Source organism: Lagopus muta, chromosome Z (genome assembly GCF_023343835.1).
Source record: "Lagopus muta isolate bLagMut1 chromosome Z, bLagMut1 primary, whole genome shotgun sequence".
NCBI classification, from domain to species: Eukaryota; Metazoa; Chordata; class Aves; order Galliformes; family Phasianidae; genus Lagopus; species Lagopus muta.
Genome location: NC_064472.1, coordinates 44,011,347 through 44,033,674, shown reverse-complemented (window position 1 = coordinate 44,033,674; position 22,328 = coordinate 44,011,347). Strand labels below are relative to the sequence as shown.

The following is a 22,328-nucleotide window of genomic DNA, read 5'->3' as shown; positions in this document are numbered from 1 at the left end:
TGGGAAAGTGACAGGCAAGCTGTTACTGGTAAGGGTGCCCAGAACATATGAATATATAAATAGGAGGAAAATTTTCTATCAGTAAGCAAACATGCATCGAATTTCCCACTCTCTTTGAAAAAACTTCAGTTAGAAGCTTGTGCCCATCATAGTAATCTGCACACAAATTTTTTGCCAATGTGCAAGCTTCCTATTGCCCTCCTCCACCCACTCGAAGTCCTTTTGCCTAAATTCCTGTAGATGGGGGATTCTGTCCCTCAAGCCATGTCAAGCCAAGAGCAACAAGTGGCAAAACAGAAACACATGCCTCAGCATTTGCTAAGCAAGATCAGAGAGGTAACATACCTGCTCGACCTCTTGACAGAGTTCTAGGAGCCACCCTTTGAAGTGTATGACATACCATCTCCTTTCCAGTTCTGCAAACGCAGCCAGCTCAGACACTCATATTCTATTGTCTATTTCTATTGGTTTCTATTTTTCTATTTTGCTTGTCCAGCCCTGGCTTTTTCATTTCTATGGCTCCCACTGGGCTGAGTTGTTTGCTGACTTCTCTTTTTAGAGTCCTTTCCTTTCTAGTGCTTCTCAGAGACAATGTTTTTTGTTTTTTGTTTTTTTCTGCTGATGTTAGTTTCTGTTTCCCTCATTCCATTTGTTTTAGTTATTCTGTGGGTACCTGCATGACAGTAATTTCTGAAATACTCTACTGGTAGCAAAAAAGTCCCTTTAATGAACAAATGTCTTCTTCTGTAACAGCAGACATTGAGATTTCAAAGAGATTTTCTTCTTTCTTCTCAGTAAACACCATTCATGAAAAAGTTCCAAGTTTTAGAAGCAGATTGGATTACCAGGGCATGGAGAGGCTTGGGGAAAAAAAAAAAAAAAAAAAAAAGTCTCAGCTGATCCCCAAAAGCTCATTTTCTTTTAGTTATTCTTTTTACATTTTAAGAATGTCTGTTATGACTGTTCATTAATAGCCTGAAGAGATGAAAGATGGAAAGACAATTTCTGAAGTGATAGCACTCCTATTGGCTCATTACTCTGTTAGGCATTTGTGAATGCTTTATGAAGGGAAAACTATGGCAAAGTACTAAATAGTGATTGAAGACATGCAATGGCATGGTCAACTAAGCATGCTTTTGGTGTGCATGGCTGTGCTGTGAATTCAGGCTAGATTACTGATGCGTTTCTTTCTACATATTCTTTTCCACTTTACATCATGCATGGTTTTCATTTCTGTCAGGCTGTAAAATCTCTATCATACATACCCCCATATCTCTCAGGAGTGCCCAGGGAAGTCCCAAGAAGAAAGAACTAGTTTTCATTTTTCAGTCATCAGAGCAGCCCAACAAATTCTTTGACAGATCTCTCTCTAATTTGCCCTGCAATTCTCAGTTTGATGCGAGTCACAGAGCTCCATGGGACCTGCCTTTACGTAGCATTTATGATGAGAAACTTACGTTCTCTGATCATAGCCAAATAACAGAAGTGATGAGAATGGGTCAGCAAGTGATTCCACCAGAAGCAATTGATGAACAAGCACCTGATTTCTAGTGCAGATTTTGAGATACCAGTCTACACCATTTGCAGGCTGTTGGAATGGTGGAAGCTTTATTTTGCAGTAGTTGATCACAGGTGACATCAGTGTTCTGAATTTGCAATAGCAACCCTGCCATGCAGCACTATAGAATTATTCTTTCTCAAAGCGGAACATCATTCATCCTATTCAGTTCATTGTTAAGGATGCAATAGGTATTCTCTCTCACTAAATTCCATTCGCTACAAACATGATTTCTATAGCCTACTGAGGAGCACGAAGACTGTGCTGACAGATGAAAAAGGTCTAAGGAAAGGTGACAGGCGTCCCTCTGAAGGACTACAGAATGTGAATAAACACTTAAATTTTCTTACTTTCTCTTTTTAGCAAGAAGCATTTGACCCATTTTTAAAGCATCTTTATGTTGAAGTTCTCCTCTTTATTGCTGGTTGAGGGGACTGAGAAGTACTTTTTGTATTTCAGACAGGATTGTTAGTTGAAGGCTTGAAACTGACTATTAACCATCTTTGATTTTTCTGAATCGTGGCTCTCATCTTGGAGCATTACTGTGGACTCCCCAATAAACTGTCAGGGCATGTGAACTAATTAGATCCTAGCAACAGTGGGGTACCGCAGGATTTATTCTGCATGGAATACCCAAAGACCTGATGACAAAAACAGTCTCACAGCAAGGACTAAAGATAATCACCTAACTAATCATTCCTGAGATTTTACTATTGCAGAGTTACATTTTCTTGCGCTTTCAGTGCAGTCAATGTTGAAAAGGAAAAAAAATCCAAGTGAAAAATTTGGGGGAGCTTAATGTCCTGTAAACCTTTCAGTCAGGGGATATATTTAGGACACAATAATTTTGAGAATAGTATGGGAGTAATTTTTTTTTTTTGTAATTTAGTGTGGCATCACAACAAGCTGTGACCATGTTTCTAAGCAGAAATATCATTGCAGCCCCTTTGGTAGGATAAATGTTACTGGTGTTCTTTGTCCACAAAAAAGAAATGAATCCTCTGTCTTACGTGTCACTTAGAAATCTAGGAAAATTACAGCTGAGTACCTAAAGGTCAGTCTAGGGGGTTGTTTTTCCTCCAGGTTCGCTGCCAGGATTCTCAGCAGTATTGATATGAGTGTCTGTTTTTAAACTGGTACTGTCAGTTGACCCTCTAGACTCTGAATATTTTTGCTCCTAATATTTTGAATTATTATTGTTTTTTAATTCTAGTCTTGTGTAACAGTTATTAAGCCACGAGTTTATGATCTATTGTCTTTGTTTGGATTGAATTTCTTTTTTTTTTTTATTTCCCTCAAATCTGCCGTCTAGAGGACTGCAACTAAATACAATTATTCCTTACAGTAAAGTGCAATAGAGAAGAAAAATGTGGCTGCAGCTTACTTTCAATCACATGAAACAATATCCCTCTCTTGCCTTCTAAATGCTTTTTAAGTTTCTTCCTGATATGCAGTGACATGCTCTGTCCTCCATCTGTTTCTTTGATTGTAGCACACTTTTACATATTCACAGAATCACAGAATGGTTGGAAGGGACCTCAAGGATCATGAATCTCCAACCCCATGCCACAGGCAGGGCCACCAACCTTCCCATTTAATACTAGACCAGGCTGCCCAGGGCCCCATCCAATCTGGCCTTGAACACCTCTAGGGACGGGGCATCCAGAGCCTCTCTGGGCAGCCTGTTCCAGCACCTCACCACTCTCACTGTAAAGAATTTCCCCCTGACGTCCAACCTAAATCTTCCCTCCCTCAACTTAAAACCATTTCCCCTTGTCCTGCAGTTATCTACCCTTTCAAAGAGTTGATTCCCCTCTTGTTTTTAGGCTCCTTTTAGGTACCGAAAGGCTGCAATGAGGTTGCCCCGCAGCCTTCTTTTCTCCATGCTGAACAAGCCCAGCTCCCACAGCCTGTCTTCATAGGGGAGGTGCTCCAGGCCCCTGACCATCTTTGTGGCCCTCCTCTGGACCCTCTCCAACAGCTCCCTATCTTTCTTGTACTGGGGGGTCAAGAACTGGACACAGTACTACAGATGGGGCCTCACAAGAGCAGAGTAGAGGGGGACAATCACCTCCCTGTCCCTGCTGGCCACCCCTCTTCTGATGGATCCCGGGTACCATTTGCCTTCTGAGCTGCAAGAGCGCACTGCTGGCTCATGTTAAGCTTTTCACCAAGACCCCCAGGTCCTTCTCTGCAGGGCTGCTCTCAAGGACTGCTCCTTCCAGTCTGTATGGATACCTGGGATTCCTCTGGCCCAAGTGCAAAACCTTGTACTTTGCCATGTCAAACCCCATTAGGTTCACCCAGGCCGCCTTTCAAACCTGTTGACGTCCCTCTGCATGGCATCCCTTCCTTCCACCGTGTCAACCGCACCACTCAGCTTGGTATTGTCAGCAAACTTGCTGAGGGTGCACTCAATTCCATCATCAATGTCATTGATAAAGATGTTAAAGAGCACTGGTCCCAAGACAGACCCCTGGGGGATGCCGTTCATAACCAGCTTCCACCTGGACATAAAGCCATTGATGACTGCCCTCTGTCTGCAGCGTTTTAACCAATTCCTTATCCATCGAGTGGCCCACCCATCAAATCCACATCTCTCCAATTCGGAGATAAGGATGCGGTGGGGGACCATGTCAAAGGCCTTGCTCAAGCCCAGGTAAATGACATCACATTTTCTAGTGTGCTACAAAAAGTAGGGACAACTTAAAGTTCATAATAGCAAAGGTTGATGTCCACAGAGAAATGAATGCATTTGGTTGCATTCTAGAGATCTGATGTAGAGAGCTTATGTACATCATCTACTTTAAAGTTGAACTTGAAATTCTGGTTCAGCTTCTTAATTTTGCCCGCCTCCAACCTTTGGTCTGTCAAAGTTCTTGTGATGAATAAGGTAATGAGACCTGGCTCAGCAAGCACAAAGCTAGCAATATGGAATCATAATCATATCTAAGCTTCGTGAACAATGGATGAGTTCCCTATCCCCTGGAGAGAACAAGCAATAATTCTTTTGCCCGTTATATGCATCTTCGCTATATTCTGCACAGGAAGACAAAGTTGACCCCTCATCTTACCAGTTCTTATCCAGTGGAGTACCTGTTCTTGTAGAAACACAGGCCCATGCTTACCTTGACTGGACTAGAGCTCTGAAAATAAAAAAGAACAATATAAAACACACACACACAAATAGCTTTTCACACACACTAAACAGAAGCTATGGTAAGTAAATAATTTTATCTAATTCAAATTACTGCCCTGTTGTCAATGGCTCTATGTCTGATTGGATGCTGGTGACAAGAAGTGCTGTCCCACAGGCATCCGTCTTGGGATTGGTATTCTTCAACATTTCTGTCAGCAACATAGACAGTTGTTCAAGTGTACCCTCAGTGGGTTTGCTGATGATACTAAGCTAAGTGGTGCAGTTAACAGAACAGAGGGAACGAAGATCATCCAGAGCAACCTAAACAGAAATTGGGTGCATGAGAATCTAATGAGGTTCAATAAGACCAAGTGCAAGGTGCTACACCTGCATTGAGGTGATCCCAGATATGAGTACAGAAGAAATCAAGGAGAAGAACTCTTTGAGAGCAACCATGTGGAAAAGGACTTGGAGTTCCTGATGGACAAAAATGTGTACACAAGCCAGGAGTGTACACCTGCATCGTGGAAGGCCAACTGTATCCTAAGCTGTATCATTTTTTACTCAGAGGGAGGGGAGGCCCTGGCACAACTGCCCAGAGAAGCTGTGGATGCCACATCCCTGGAGGTGATCAAGGCCTGCCTGCACTGGCGCCTGCGCACCCTGAACTGGTGGGTGGCAACCTTGTCCATGGCAGTGGGTTGGAATTGGATGGTCTTTAAAGTCCCCTCCAGCCTAAGCCATTCTGTGATTCTGTATGATTCTATGAAAGGAAAGCTTTCATTTGGCAAAACAAAAAATTGCAGGAGGCAAGAAGGAAGAACATCTTGATCTTAAACACATAAAAATACATACGTATATATATATATATATATGTATATGTATCTTACTGTGGTGGGTTAACTTTGGCTAGTTACCAGGTGCTTACCTAGCCACTCTCTCACTCCCACTCTTCAAGAGGACAGGGGAGAAAATGCAATGGAAAAACTAATGAGATAAGGACAGAGAATCACTCATCAGTTAGCACCACAGGCAGAACAGACACTGCTTGGGGAAAATTAATTTGATTTATTGACACTTACTAACAGACTAGAACAGTGAGAAGAAAAAGAGCAAGCTGCAAATATGTTTCTCACATCCACTTTCTTCTACCTCCTCCACCACAAGTGGTGCAGGGAAGTGAGGTACACAGAAGCTGCAGTTAGCCCATAATGCTTCATCTTTGATACTGCTTTGCTGTCACTGCCTTTAATTTCCAGTGAGGAATATGTACCTTTCTTCTTATCCTATCTTGGGCTGCTTTGAAAAATATCATTGATCTAGATTTCTCTACTTGAAAACCCCAAGGTAGGTTCTGGAGGAAAGATTTTCCAAAACACGTAACAGGTTTAAGATAAGAAAATGTAAAGTATTCATCTTAGCCCTGTGTTCATGAGTCATTGTTGTGATTTTAGCAAATCCTCCAGGTAGCAAAAACTCAATATTTTGGAGACTTGTGTTCTTCTTCATGAGTCAGATATTCTCTGCTTACTCTGGAGATTTCTTCTCTGATTACAATATGGGATTCACTGTTATTCAGCACTAATTTAATTACCTCCACTTCTGAAACTTCCTACATCTCATTCCCTCTCAGTGATACTGAAAGGTCTTGTTTTAATGGGCATTGTGTATAAAGAGGAAGCAAATTAATATATTTGCAAACACAAGAAAAAAGAATGCGTTTTCTGCTGTATATTTAGAAAACATCATTATATGTATATTGGATATTTATGCCTGCTATTCTTTTTTTCCTAAAGAACAATAATTTTGTGCACAAATTGCAGTCTGCACCAGCTCAATGTGGTAATAGAAAGAAAAGTATTTTGTCTGGGACAATGTAGGACAGTCCAGGCAGTGGATTACTAAGCAGAAGGGCCAATTCACTTTGTTATACAGTAAGCACCCACAGCTGATCAAGCTGAAACTTGTTTCCCATCTTCCTGTTCATGTCCAGTTCACTGAGGCCAGTGGAAAGCATTCCCTTGATCTGAGTCAGCAGCTGATTCACAGTGTCTTGGATGCTAGAGGACAAGTGGGTATTCCTATAGGAGTTTGTTGCAGTCCCTTGGCCAACTGTAACAGAAAACAGATTTGTGGTTCTTAAGCAAGATTGTGCAGAGGAGGAGAAGAAAGTGACCATCAGATCACCACAGTGTCACCCTGCCATTGGAATATCCAGGAGGTGCTGATGGGACACTTGTAAAGAGCAAGTGAGAATTCTGAAGTCCACATTCATGTCTGTTCTGTACATGTGGTGGAAGCTGAAAAGTGTATATCTCTGTGTACCTGTCATGGGAACTCCATGAGGTATAGGCACATCTGAGTGCCATGAAAGAAAGATGGGCCTGAAACTTGTGATGGAAGACATGATTCAAGGTATGAATGAAGAGCTGGTGTGATTTTTACATAGCTGAACACCTAAGCTAGCAGAGAGGAGCAAAGTAATGCAGGAATTCCTGGAGAAATAGTACCTTGGAGGAAGTTAGGGAGTCAACAAACACAAGCTTTGTCCACAAATAACCTCTGCTGTTGGAAAAGCTGGCTGAAAGATTCTGATGCACCTCAAGGAAATGGCCCAAGTAGATCTGCTCCAGAAGAACTGAGGTTCTGTTAACAGATCAACTTTTCTTCTTAAGTGCTCCCTTCCTCCCTTCCAAAAATTTTATTCCTCTTCTTTCTGTGTGCCACCTCCCTCCGGGTTCTGTTCCTGTGTTTCACACACAACTGAACAAAGAAAACTGAAGTTTCCTGACTTTGCTCTGTTCTCTTCCATTACTCATCAGCCCTCTTCCACTGTCACAGTGACAGAGATTTGGTTAACGTAGTTGTCAGCAGCACATCTATGTGACTAGAACTCTTGGACACACACATGCATAAATACAGATGCACAATCACAGAATCACAGAATCACAGAATTGTAGGGGTTGGAAGGGACCTCCAGAGATCATCGAGTCCAACCCCCCTGCCAAAGCAGGTTCCCTACAGCAGGTAGCACAGGTAGGCATCTAGGCAGGTCTTGAACATCTCCAGAGAAGGAGACTCCACCACCTCCCTGGGCAGCCTGTTCCAGTGCTCCGTCACCTCACTGTAAAGAAGTTCTTGCACATGTTTGTGCGGAACTTCCTATGCTCCAGTTTCCAGCCATTTCCCCTTGTCCTGTCTCCACTCACCACTGAAAAGAGTCCGTCCTCGCCATTCTGCCCCCCACACCTTAGATATTTATAGACCTGGATCAGGTCCCCTCTCAGTCTCCTTTTCTCAAGGCTGAACAGACCCAGTTCACTCAGCCTTTCCTCACAGGGGAGATGCTCCAGGCCCTTCACCATCTTCGTGGCCCTCCGCTGGACTCTTTCCAAGAGATCCCTGTCTTTTTTGTACTGGGGAGCCCAGAACTGGACGCAGTACTCCAGATGAGGTCTTACCAGGGCAGAGTAGAGGGGGAATCCTATAGACTGATTTACCTCTCCTCAGGGAGCAGAGGTTTCACTGCTCCCTGTGTGTCAGGCTCTGATGCTTTCTGTATTGCTCATAAAGCACAAAGAGTCAGATGGGTGAGCTGCCTGAGCTGCCTGTGCTGATACTGCGTGGCATAGCTTAGACTTAAATGGAGTGCTTGTGGGGAAAAAATAGTCTTCTCCTTTCAAACATGTTGAAAGACTTCCCCAGAAGTTTTCTGGGACTGCATCTCTCTCCTTCACCATAGCAACTCGTTCAACCTCAAGCCAGAGATAAATGAATTGATTAAAAAGACAAGCGGACAAAAGGGAAGAGAGGAGAGAGGAGGAGAGGGGAGGGTAAGAGAGGGGAAACGAAATAAGTTCAGCAGGCTGAAATGACTTCACTGATAATATTCTACACACCATAATGGTACTCCAGATTTACACCACTGAAGATGTGGCCATTTGAAATGCTAATAGCTGCTAGCAGCTTTTCTTATGTAGTCTTAGTAGGATAGAAACAATCTCATAACATATACCTGACTGTTTCTTAACCAGAGCTTAGTCTACACATTACCACCGCCCTGATTATTTCTCCTTCTGTCATTGCTCTAGGCTTTCTGCAGTCTTGTTTTTTGAGACGGCTATGCAACTGAGAAGGAAAAAGTGCTGGAAAAGTATCCCCTGCTCTAGAAGCACTATGGCCATCTGTATTTATCCATCTCTTTTGGATTGTATCTTCCTTTATTTCTGTCATCTCCAAACACAGTCTTTATGCCAAACAATACATAAATCATGTTCTCACTGCTTTGCCTAGATACTGCAGACTGCTAAGTGGCCAGCCTGCTGTGCTCTCTGACCTCAGCATCCTTCTACTTCTGTTTGCTGATTCAGACTTTAAATCACAGTAGCAAACAGCAGCAAGCTGCGTTATGCAAAGGCTGCACGGCCATTGCACTGCGACAGGCCTTTGCATACCTCCAAGTGACCCATGTTTTTCTGAACACTTTGCTGCAGAAGTGAAGATGGAGATAACATTTAACAGTTTAGGATATGGCAAATAACGGAGACATTGTAATTCTGGGAGCCTGCTGAGGTGGGCATAGTTTGGAGAGGATCTGTTACCTGGTTCAGCTACTACACATACAGTTACAGAGGTGTGTATGCATTATGACCAATGGGACTGTCTTTTTCATCTGCTGTTGGATAGCACAGAGGACTTGATCATCTGGGAGTGAACACAGTACAGAAGTAACCTTAGGAAGAATATTTCAGTTTACCTGCTGTGAACACAGGCAGTTGTCAGCTCTGTTTCCTTAGCAAGCTGGAAAAGCAGGTATTCAGCAGTACAAACCTGTCACCTTCTGCCAATGCAATGCGTACTGATAGAAGACCTTCATCATTATCATTCAAGGCCATCTGTGGAGTGTTATCATTTGTGTTTCTTGCTTTGGATCCTTAAACCAACTTCCTTCTAACAGCCCTTCTGCACAGCCCTGATTTCTGTCTTTTAGCCTCAGTAAAACACAGAAACAATTGCAAACAATTGGTGTCATTCATTAGCCTTGCTTGTTGAGGCAGCTCACCAGTATGTACAACAGCTGACTCCTGCCTGCAGTTATTCCTTCCTCATGCCATTCCTTTCCTTTCATGGCATTTCTGCTAAATCTTTTGAACAAGCTGAATTACTTTGTCAAACAATTTCTTGGTCACTGTTATAAAAAAAAAAAAAAAAAAAAAAAAAAAAAAAGAGGAAAAAGAGGAAAAAGAGGAGAGAACCCAAGAGTGAGTGCTCACTCAGTTCTAACACAGACTCACAGACTTCCTCAGTTAGATTGCAACTTGAGGTATCTGCACTGGTAGTTCAGCGACTCTTGACTGTAGACAACATACTACCAATTCATAAAGTACCGTTTAAGAATAGACAAAGTCATTCCTATTCTTTTATCTTAATTCTGTCCATGAAATAATTCACTTCCTGGCATGGGATAAAGTTCTCAGAAATCACAGCAATGGCAGTAATATATTTAATATCATTTGATTGTCCAGGGAGAAGATCTTCAAACTGGTTAATGTACAACATTTGTTTAAATTTTTATATAAGATTCTAATGTTTTCATATGAAAAGTTGGATCTTCTTTTAGTTATATAAATTAAAAATTTGAATGACCATTTGAAATAAAAACTAAAATTTGTTTTAGAGGACTGTCATATCCTGTTTTTCTTTTTTTTTCACTTCTCTCTTCCAAAAATGTACTGAAGCATGAAGCATAAATATATTTTCTGCAAATAGCTTCTCTTCATGCTAATGAAGAATCCCAATTTAAAAAAAAAAAAAAAAAAAAGGCTAAAAAAAATTGGAAAAGTGCTGTACAAGTCCCATCTGTGCATAAAATATATTATGGGTCAGCAAAGAATAATATAATTCTGTGATTCTGAAAGGAACTTGCTCACCACTTTGTGGAGACAAATATCTTAAGTATTAGCTTTCTGTTTGTATAAGCTGTGAACTACAAATTAGGCATAATAATAAAAAAATGATGCTGAGGTGTGGAGATCTTTGATATGATCATGGTAAGGAATTCATAATGGACATTCCCAGATAAATTAATTAATAATTAAATTAATATTATATTCATTTTAACCTGGTGTAGTTAGAATTTACATTGCTGAAGTGTTCACAAAGTTAAAATTCAACAAAATGATTTTTAAGAAAAACCTTAAAATATTGTGTTAATGAAAAGGGATTGCCCAAAGTACATAGAACATTTTGAAAGTGAAGCAAGCGGGATGATTTTTTTTTTCTACTCTCTGGAAGATCTCGCAGCCTTCTTTGGAACATTTACTCAATTTTGCCAGAAGGACACTTATTTTTTCCACTGTTTTCGAAAGAAATTACTTTCTGTTCCCCAGGCTTCCAATGTTGTGGAGTTAAAGATCAATTCTAAGACTTGGACTTTACTCAAAATTTGTTTCAGGCCTACTGTGGTGGATTAATTTTGTCTAGACAACAGGTGCTCACCTCACTCCCCTTCCCCAACAAGATGAGGAGAAAATAAGATGAAAAAGCTTGTGGGCTGACCTAAGGACATGGAGTTCATGCATTAATTACCATGACAAGCAAAACAAATTTAGTTTTGGGAGAAAAGCTTAATTTATTGCTTATGAATAACTAAAAAAAAAATAAAAATAAATAAACACCTATCTCCTACCCCTCTTGTTCTGAGGTTCAATTACAAATTCAGTTATTCTACCTTCTCCCTTGCCTGAGTGGCAGAGGAGAATGCACAACGGGTGTTGCGGTCAGCAGGAGAATGGAAAGATTGAAAGAACATTGCATTGGTATTCTCTTTGGTAATGGAGGTAGAAAAAATAACTTAGAACAAATAGTAAGTGAAACCCAGCAGGTTGAAAGATAAATCTTTTCACAACACCTGTGTCTTTTCAGTTTTCCAAATTTCTTTGAATTAAGAAGTCATCTCAGAAATAATCAGGGCAGACTTTAATGATAGAGAATTGTAAACTTCAAGAGTAGGTGAGAATTCTTCACTGCAGAAGGCTTTTAGTAGAGGACTTGTTTATGTCAAGCTGGCCACTGTGATATCAAGGTGGGCAAGCTGTTCTCATTGACTTCTTTAAATGTATATTTTCAATTTGGCTGATACATACATTCTTTTGTTGTTGTTGTTATGGTTTACAATGTGAATGAAATTTCATAGACAGTACTGTATAAAAAAAGGCATATTGTAATTTATACAGGAAGCAAGTAAGGAACACGTTCTGAAAATTCTTTTAAATGCTGAAAAAACTTTTAAATGCTCACTCACCTACTGATTAAATTAGTAATTCCAGAGATGGCTGTATTTGTTGTGTATGTTCAGGCACAGATTCTGTTCTACCTTGTGGCCACACAAAACCAGTGGGGAGAAAAATCCTCTAAAGAGTAATGTAATCATTCATTAGTCATACATCAAACTTTTCCTAGAAATTGAAACTGATAGCTAGCTTATATGCAGCATTATATTCAGGAAAACTTAAAAACAATGTCAGGCTTCTCAGAGAGCCCTGGAAAGATGAGGTATTTACACATTGGGAGAATAGCAACATTGCCAGTCATCCTCAGTGACAACAAGCAGCCACGAACAATTCCCAACACTGTGGGTGGTGCACAACTGTCTTCTGGGGTGTCTTTTTGCATGTCTCCAGGTGCCAACCCTCCAGATGTAAACACTGTGTAGGAACTTAAGGGACTTTTGATCACTCTGACATCTCCTGGTGGGACATCACAGCTGGCCATAAGCAATCCAGGAGATTCCTGGAATGCACTGATGAATGCACTGATGATAATTTTATTCTCCAAGTGACAGAAGAGCCAGTGAGAGAGATTCTATGATGGACCTTGTTTTTACCAACAGGGAAGGTCTTGTGAAGAATGTGGAGCTCAAAGGCAGTCTTGGCTGCAGTGATTATGAAATGGTGGAGTTTGAGATCCTTAAAGCAGTGAGAAGGGCATCAGGCAGGCTCACTTCTCTGGACTTTGTGAGAGCGGGCTTTGACCTTTTCAAGGATCTGCTTGGTAGAGTACTGTGGGATAAATCTGTGGAAGGAAGACACACCCAATCAAGGTGGTTAATATTCAAGGATCCCAGCAAAGAAGGCAAGAAGTCAGGAAAATACATCAAGAGACATGAATAGATGAACACAGAGCTCCTGGCCAAATTCAAAACAAAAAAAAATCTACCAGAGGGTAGAAGCAAGGACAGATATCATGGGATACAAAAACTTTGTCCAAAAAGTCCAAGAGCTACTAATCAAGTTGAGGAAATTGAAGACCAGGTTGAATTGAATTTGTCCAAGGACATCAAGGGCAACAGGAAGGGCTTCTATAAGTATCTCAGTAATAAAAGGAGGAGTCGGGGAAATGTGGGCCCTTTCCTGAAGGAAACAGTAGACCTGGTTAGCTGGGACAATGAAAAGGTCATAGTACTGAATGCTTTCTTTGCCTAAGTTTTTAAAAGCAGAACTGGTCTTCAGGAATCGCAGGTCCCAAAGCCCAGGCTGAATGGTGGAAGACGACTAGGTCAGGGAATACTTAAAACTGAAAATTTACAAGTCTATGGACCTTTATGGGATGTATTCATGAGTCCTGACGGAACTAGTTGGTGTGATTTCAAGGCTACTTTTTATTATCTTTACTTGATGGCAAGTGAGAGAGTTGCTCAAAGACTGGAGGAAAGCGAATATCACTCCTATCTTTAAAAAGAACAAGAAAAGAACAAGGGAATACACCTTGATGCTTGGGAAGGTGATGGAATAGCTAATCCTGGAAATCATTTCCAAGTACTTGAAAGAGAAGAAAATAATAGAAAGTTGCCAGCATAAATTCACCAAGGGGAAGTCATTCCTGACCAGTCTGACAACCTTTTGTAATGAAATGGATAGATGAGCCTGACGTATGAGGGAAAAGCAGTGATTATTGTCTTCCTGGACTTAATTAACTCTTTTGGCATTGCACCCCATAAGTTCATCATAATGAAGCTGTTGAAGTATGGGCTGGATGAGCAGACAGTGGGATGAATCAAAAATTGATCGAAAAGCTGGACCCAGAGGGCAGTTGTCAGTGTATCCCAGGGATCAGTACTGGGTCAAATCCTGTTTCACTTTTTCATTAGTGATCTGGATGATGGTAAACAATTTTTTTTTTTTTTTTAAGTTAAAAAAATGCAAAACAAAACTGAAGGGAATGACTGACTCATCAGTTGTTCATGCTGTCACACCTAGAGACCTTGACAGACCACAGAGGTCAGCTGGCAAACACAAATACAGCCTCTGATACTAAATTTTGTGGAACTAGACTTTGAGAAAAATGTGAAATTATTCTCATCCTTCACATGTTTTAGAGGTAATGCAATTTTTTTCCCCATCTTCAGTAAAGCCAGAGAATGAAAAAGGCCCATTATATTTTTTGGTTATATACGTATTTTTGAAGTACTTTATTAACTTAACACAAAACTTTTAATGTGAAGAAACTACAATGCTTGTTTTCATTATTTTGTTCCTGTTATTTTAAGACTCTCCTTTCAACTTCATCTGAAGCAGTTTCATTCCTAAAGAATGCCACTTTTCCGTGCTGCAAAAAATTACAGCATTGTGTTTTGATTATAGAGCATTTAATTTTAACACTGAGTAATCAGAGCTGACCCCTTCTCAGAAAGAAATGCTTTTGATGAAATTACATCTTTCTCCAAGGAAGAATATTTTTTTCCAAAACATAAATTACATTCGGGTATTAAATAGGTACTGAGAGTTTATAACTGCTTTTCTTCATGTAACAGCATCATGACTGGCAGCAAACAAGAAAAACACATTTTTGCACTTTCAGCTTTTGCCAGTAAGTTGGTACAGTGGAACCTGGTTTTCTCTACTGGTCTTTCAAAGTGAAGATTTCTCTCCCAGGCCTCTATTGCTCTGCACTGCAGCTGCCCATAAAACTGGCCATACATTGTAAAAATTTAAGGTCAGTCTAGCACCATGAAATTCAGAAAGAACAATCAGTAAAAACTCCGTAAGGAAAGACAGAAAAACAGACTGACAAGTATAGTCCTAATTCTGTCATATAATTTAGGTTTCTCTTAGTCAGAGGACACAGTTGCACTTGAGTGATTGCTTTTGTTCCATAGATTCTGATCCCTGGATGTTTATTCAATAAGTTCACAAGCTACAGAATCCACCAGCCATGAAATGATACTTGAAGTGAGAAGGAGTTGCAGATGCCTGGTGGATTACTGTGATCTGTGTGGTCTTTATACTGCTTTTCTCCTCTGTCTGGCAAGGCAAAGTCCTGTGTGCAGACAAAAGATGCTGGGGAACACCTGAAGACGTTAGGTGTAACTTGGGAGAAACACTTGCTACGTGTGTCATTTCCGCTGCAGTGCTGGCTGTGTTGTGTTGGATCTTCTTTTCCAGCATTGAGCTCTGAGGCTGCGAGCCAATCAGACGTTTCCTTAGCCTCAGATCACACCATTTGTCTTGAACGTCTCTTCCATGAAGTCTGATTTGACTGGCATTTGACTAGGTATAAAAATCGTAAGATGTCATTAATGAACATTTTGCCTTGGAAGAACTGATTTAGAGTATCACTTGATATTTTTTAAGTTACTGGCTTCAGTTTTACAGAATGTCATCCTAAATATGAATGATGATGGATAAAAGAACCAAAAATATTGCCTTTGTTCAGAAATGTTTAGAAGTTTCTTGTCAAAACGCAAAGCATCTGAAGTCAGAAAGTCGTGACAGCAGCAAGGATTTTTCTATGCTTCACTTATGAATATTTGGGCCCTTCTTTATGGGAGAAGTGAAAAGAGCAAATTGTGAAAAAGACATTTACTTCATGTCTGCTCAGCTGTTCTGTACTATTGATAATGAGGAAATACTGGATACTTTGTACCAACACAATTCTTTGATCCTTTTGAAATCATACCTAATTTTCTTTTCAGAGAGGCCTGTTCCTGCCAAATGTTTTGCTCACATTTGCAGGATTTTAAATTGGTTAGTCAATTTATAGTTCTTATATGCTGAGAGCAATCTTAATTCCTCTATTAAAATTTAAGCAGAAGTAAGGGAGTGGCTCTAACACAGCAAGAATCTTGAAGCTGTCAGCTGCTTCAGCAAACCTGAGTGCCCTTCCCCTTCCTCATGGAGGTCAAATGCTTCTGCTGTAGCTGAAGTGATTTCAGTAATGATGAAGGCAGCTTGAATATATCTTTGTTGCTGTAGATTTACATATGACAGTTAGAACTGATTTTGGTTTTGTCATCTATCACTATTATCTCAAAAATTTCAATGCAAGAACTTCTGCATATACCACTAAAAACCGAGAATTGCTGAAATGTATGAGGGCTGAAGAGTGATAAGAGCTGGAGATACAGGAATTATTTTCCTTGGACATGCATCCAAACTAGAAGATGGAAAGAAAACCTGAGTCACTGTGGGAGTAGAAATACTACAGCACTTCTCTCCCCAGTCTCATTCACTCAGGCATATTCTTACTCCCCTATTAAATTTAAAAATTTGAATACAAAGTCATGAAATGGAATTCTGGTTATTCACATAAAATCTTACTTCCATGCCTTTAATTCTCATTTAGAGCAGTGAATTTCAGGTATCCATTATGCTCGCAGGCATAGGAATGTTTCTCTCCAGTCAGGATGTGTCAGCTTTATTTTAATACATGTAGAGTTTGGTATGCCAATCAGTGTCTTACGAAGGTTTATTTTTACTGAGAGGTCTTACCCCATCTCAGTCTGTCTAGAATTGTCATTTTTATTTCAGTCTGCCTGTCTGTCTTAACCACTTTGCTCTACATTGTTGATAATTAGCTTTTCCTGAGAACGAGGTCTTGCCTCATCCATATTATTTTATTATAAAATGTTGCAGATGGAATTTCAAAATTATTTCAGATGATCATAGAATCACAGAACGGCCTGGGTGGAAAAGGACAACAGTGATCATCTAGTTTCAACGCCCTTTCTATGTGCAGGGTCATCAACCACCAGACCAGGCTGCCCAGAGCCTGGCCTTGAATGCCTCCAGGGATGGGGCATGCACAACCTCCTCGGGCAACCTGTTCCAGTGTGTCACCACCCTCTGTGTGAAAAACTTCCTCCTAATACCTAAACGTCTGCTTAGTTAAAACCCATTCCCCCTTGTATGAGCACTATTCACCCTCAAAAAACAGTCGTTCCCTCTCCTGTTCAAAAGCTCTCTTCAGGTTCTGGATGACAGCCTTCAGCATCAGATTTAATAGGTAAGAGAAAGGATAGGATTAAGAATAGTAGAATACCATTCAGAAACTGACTTAACACACAGCTGGTATTGTCTTTGCTAGGCCCATGGTTCGATGGTCCCAAATTCTCTCCTGTATTTGTTTCTGAATGATCTCAACATCTGACCATCTTGTCTTGAGAGTACTGTCTGTCCACTGCACTGTATTTAAGGGACAGCTGTTAGAGATGGTAATTTGGGTGTCTGCGAAACAGAAAAGTGGAACATTTGCAATGGTGTGAATATTACAGAATATGAGGCACCACACACAATAGATCTCTTGATCAGCGAGCCTGTTGAAAGGGTGACTGACAATGTGTTATCTTTTCCCTACAGTATGGGATAAAGAAGAAGGAGGAAAAAGAAGCAGAGGCCCAGGCTGCACTGGAAGCTAATGCTGAAGGAAGCCTGACTCGTCCAAAGAAGGCTATTCCTCCTGGCTGTGGGGAGGAGGAGGAGGAGGAAGAAGAGAGCATTCTAGACACAGTCATCAAATACCTACCAGGTCCCCTGCAGGACATGTTCAAGAAGTAATAACTGCAGACTGCTAGATGGGCATAAACAGTACTGCAAAGGATTTCTCTTTTGCCCAATGGGGATTTACAGTCTTGCCATCCATCACGCACCTCTGCCCTCTAATGCTCACTAGGAGTCCTTTTGCTTCCCATTCTCCACTGCCTCTTCCCTTTGCCTCTACCCCAAGACTCATCAGTCCTTTTTTTTTGTACATAGTCACATCCAGTAGATGCCTCTGAATGGATGTACAGATTAAAAAGCTGCAGACTACACAACTTTTATTATAAGCCATAGTACTATGTATGTTAAATAAGGCAACTGTACATTAAGCATAGAAAAGGAACAACCTCACGTGTATTTTGACCCAAAGCAAGAAGAAGTGTTCACTCAGTGTGAACAGTATCCTTTTTAGTTTTCTTTAATTATTATTGCTGATAATAATTATTAATTATTTTTATTAACGTTCTTGTTGATTGGGTCACACTAGCCATTTGTTGTTGAGTACATCTACCCTTGGAAGGAATATCTCAGTTCTCCCATGGAAGCAGAGCTTTTCAGTTTTAATTCCATCACTGGCATAAATAAAAAATCATTTGGAAGCTAAATCATGCATGACTTACACAGCTGACATCACTCAGAACGATAGAAGAAGTGAGTCATCTGCCCTCAGATGCTGATAGAAGTTAAATGCCTCAGAATCTAAGCAAGAGTCATGTCACTTTGGTAATTAGCCATACACTTAACTTGGAAGAGCAGATTTGGTCTGACAGGTGCCATATAGAGAGCCAGAAGTACAGTAGGGTGTGTGGTACTATTAGAGGACCTTTCCACTCCTAGGAAGTCAGTGACCAAGAATGTTGGCCTCTGATTAACTACACTTCCTCTTTCTGCCCAGTGCCATATTTGACAATCTCGTTCCCAGCAGTGCTTGCAGGAAAGGCATTTGGTCTCCAGTAAATTGTTATTACTGTATTCTACCCATCCTTTAATGCAGTTGTGGGAGAAAGTGAAAGTTAGACAAGACACTGGAGAGCCAGAAATTCTAAGTTTCCTACATTTCCTGCTAAGTTGCTCTGCTGCCTTGGAGAGATAATTCATTTTTCTGATTCAGCTCCTTCAGCTGTTGAACTGAGCTTTCAGTCTACACCTACTGTAAAAGGATGTAGTAAGGATGGATTGCACAGTTCTTTTCCAGTGCTTTGCAGGAGCTAATTAATATTATAGTAGTGTGTATAAAAGTATGAGAAAATCGCCCTCTTAACATTGTCTTTAATACCTTAGCCAGACATAGCTACAGATGTTTTCCAGTACGGCACAGTAAGCATTGAGTAACTAAATAAGAAAAGCCAAATTCTTCTGGAGATGTTGATTTGCTAGTACAACACACACTCAATAGATTTATTTTGAACACGATCCCTTGCTAAGTTTTCTGGACTGTCATCTGAAAAGGTGATCGTAGAATTTTTGTATTTGGCTACATAACTGTAATAGCTGCTGTAAGAGCATCACACCATCTCAGTCTCACAATCTTATAGGATAATCACAGAACCATAGAATCAAAGAATATCTTGTGTTGGAAGGAACTATCGAGTCCAACTTCACTGCTATCCCAGGTTTTTCTTACACTTAAACAGGTTCACCTAATTCAATGATATGCTATTTCTTTTTAGAAAAGGTAGTTTCCTTTCCTTGAAGGGTGAATCTTGGCCTCCCCATTAGTTTTTCAAAATTATAACATTATGACACTGTATTAAAGTGATAGGAATCTACTGACTAAAAAAGGCGGAGAACTTGTAGTTCACCAGCATGCATTATGTACAGTGGAAAAGTACCATCTCCATGTCTTCATGGTTTGCCTCACAAAAGTAGAACTGTTTACAACAACAGAAAGGAAAGCAATATCTCAGATTGTTTTCCTTTCTGTTGTTGTAAACAGTACTACTTTTGTAGTAGTAATTAAGCATTTTACCCTAATGGAAATTACTTGATTCACTTGTTCAGAATAACTGACCTTTGGCAAATATTCCTGTACTTTTCTGGATACGGAATTTAAAGAGATATTTGTCATCCTTTCAAGTAAGTATAAGCATCATAGTTAAGGCAGTGAGCCTTAACTACGTAAACTAGTGTGAATTATGTGTTTTTAACAGCATCTTGTACAGTAGGAAAAAAAATACCGTGAAAGAAAATAAATATATTCATTTTGTCCTATTCTTATTTGGGTATATCAGCAGTCCTTGCTGCTTCCCAACTAACTTCAGTGGCAAGCTTCTATCAAATCTAGGGTGGAAGCTAAGGATGTTTAACTGATCTACAAGTCAAAACAGGCTGATAAAAAAGCAACTTGTTCTGGGTTGGATCTACAAACAAGACGTGCAATCTGCTGTGAGTTTTTCAAGGAAAGAAGAAGGCAGGTTTTACTCTTTCCGATAATATCAGTGCTTTTCTGCCCTTTCATTTAGAGTGAAATGAGTGTGTCCCACTAAGACTTCAAAGACCCAGAACACTCTTTAACTCTGGATCAGTACTTGGGTAGTGCTGAGCAACATATCATTTTCTAGGGAGAGTGTCCTACTCACTCCATGCAAATACAGCAACTATTAAAGTAGCAAAGCCTTAAACAGGTAAAGTAACAAGTAAATTAAATAAAGCTTATTTAAGTAGATCTCAAACAACTCAAAACTCTCCTGCCACAAAGGCAGCAGGTTTTTTTTTTATGCTCTGAGAGAGAATTAGATCCAGCACCCCTGAAAGCTAGAGAGCCTGGTTCTTTGCTCCAGCCATTCATTGGTAGTGAAATCTGTTGACACATTAACGTCACATCTTCTGAAACACTCTGACTGATGTGAGTGGTTGGTCTATGTTCCCTAATGCATAAGTCAAACCAGCACAAAAGTTGCCCTGCTAAAAGACATATATTCATTCATTTATAATCTCCCCTGGTCTTGTCTTGGAGGAGTGTACAAACAAACAACAGGATGAACTCATACTGCTTTGCTTTGGATTTCTCTAAGGTTTGTTTGTTGACCTATCCCTAGCCCCCCATAATGAACTCATCTCTTCATCCAGTCAAATACTGCCCATGGGGCAGAAGCACGGTTTGCTACATGCTATCCCTTACGTTGGATGATACTGCCAATTGTTTGTTGGTGTTCATTCTTCCTGGCACCTTGACGGGTGCACTTGTGTGTGGAAGAGGAAACAACAGAGGGTCAGGAGAGAGAACAGAGGGATATTTGATATATTTTTTTCTAATTGTGCCTCAACAGCTGCGCCATTGACTGGTCTAAGTCAGAATCTTGTGTAGCCTATGCTCTAATGTCATAAGCAGGTAGCATTGTTCCCATGCTCAAAGTATTAAAAAAAAGGTATTTCTTTTTGTGAGCTGAGCCCATGAACGGTGTGTACATCTAGATCCAAACTCTGAAAAATGCTGTGGGAACACTGTGTGGAGTTTGTTACAAGCCAGGCTCACAAAGCAGGAGCAAAAGGGGAAGTGGTTTATTGAATAATATTTGCTGAGCATTTTTCATTGTGAGAGCTTTCCAGCCCAGCCATGTCATCACTTCTGTACTTCAGCTCTTCCAGCCCACAGTAGACCTACTTCATGGACAATAGAGTTCAGCCAGTTGTGAGCTGCCAGATATGAATTTTCATTTTAATTTTCAATTTCTTTCAATAAAGAAACATGACAGAAGACCTATTACAGGCACTGGGCAGATTTTTCTTGGTTTTGTCTCAGATAACCTTTGGCACCTTGTATGAGTTCTGGGCCTCTCCCCAAGGCATTCCTTAGTCTCCAAAGTGCCTAAGCCACTCTGAACAGACTCGAAAGCAGGCACTCCCCCCTCCCTTGTGCCCATTCTTTCCCCTTCCCCTTCCCACCCTGCACTACCAACATGGTGCACAAGACCTTTGGCTGATATAGGTGTGAGAAGCATTGTCAGACACTATCCCCCTCAGCACACAAGCAGGCATTGAAGCACTTGAACAAGACCAAAGATAAGTATGGTTCATTGTTTGGATTCTGAATTTCTCTTTGTCATTCCATGCCATTGTTTCATTTGTGTTGCTGGTCTGTTCAATCTCAGGTAAATGAGGTCTTTTTTTCTTTTTTTTCTTTTCTTTCTGCCCCTTCTCCCCTCCCCTTCCCCCCCCCCCCCCCCCCCCCCCCCCGCCCTGTTCTTTTTTTTTTTTGGGGGGGGGGGGGGGGGGTAGGTTTTTTTGGTTGGGTTTTTTTTGTTTTTTGGTTGTTTGTTTCAGGTGGCAGGTGTTGATTAGTTTTAATTTACACAGAAATGTTGGTGGCTAGAAACTGCAGCCATTTTCCTTTGCAGTTCCAAGACCCTTCTGGTTACCAACAAATTCAAGGGGCCTCCATCTTTTGGAGGGCAAATGAGTTTGCCACTGACCTTTGCGAACTCATACCTATCTTTAGAGAAAGCCATATGAAATCAGACTGCAATATTAATTATGAATGATACTCGTGTTTAAAATAAATAAAATGAGATACAAGATCATGTGCTAGATCACTCTGGAGTTCCTCAGTCTATGTTTCTAGTACCATATGTTGGCTTATGTCCTTCCTAGCCCCTTTCCTTCGTCAAAAAACACCACACCAATGCTGCTTAGTACATCCTTTTGCCAAGCTTACTGTGCTAGAATAAGCGTTGTTAGAAAGCAGCTGTTGTGACCTCAAAGTAATGTCTAATGTATCTGAAACCTGTCTGTATTCAATCTGAATATGTTATCAAGATACTGTTTCTTCATGTGCTGAGTTAGTAAAATGTTTCAATACTGACATTAAAATATTGCT

At 40.5% G+C, this 22,328-nt stretch overlaps 1 protein-coding gene across 1 annotated transcript in view; it reads left to right on the top strand.

Moving 5' to 3' along the window:
- The window catches only part of CPLX1 (complexin 1), a 105,887-nt gene extending 84,229 nt beyond the window's left edge, over nt 1-21,658 (top strand). The window contains exon 4 of the mRNA XM_048932232.1: nt 17,333-21,658. Coding sequence (XP_048788189.1) covers nt 17,333-17,530 — 198 coding nt within the window. The 3' untranslated portion in view covers nt 17,531-21,658. The remainder of the gene's footprint in view (nt 1-17,332) is intronic.
- The last annotated feature ends 670 nt before the right edge of the window (nt 21,659-22,328 follow it).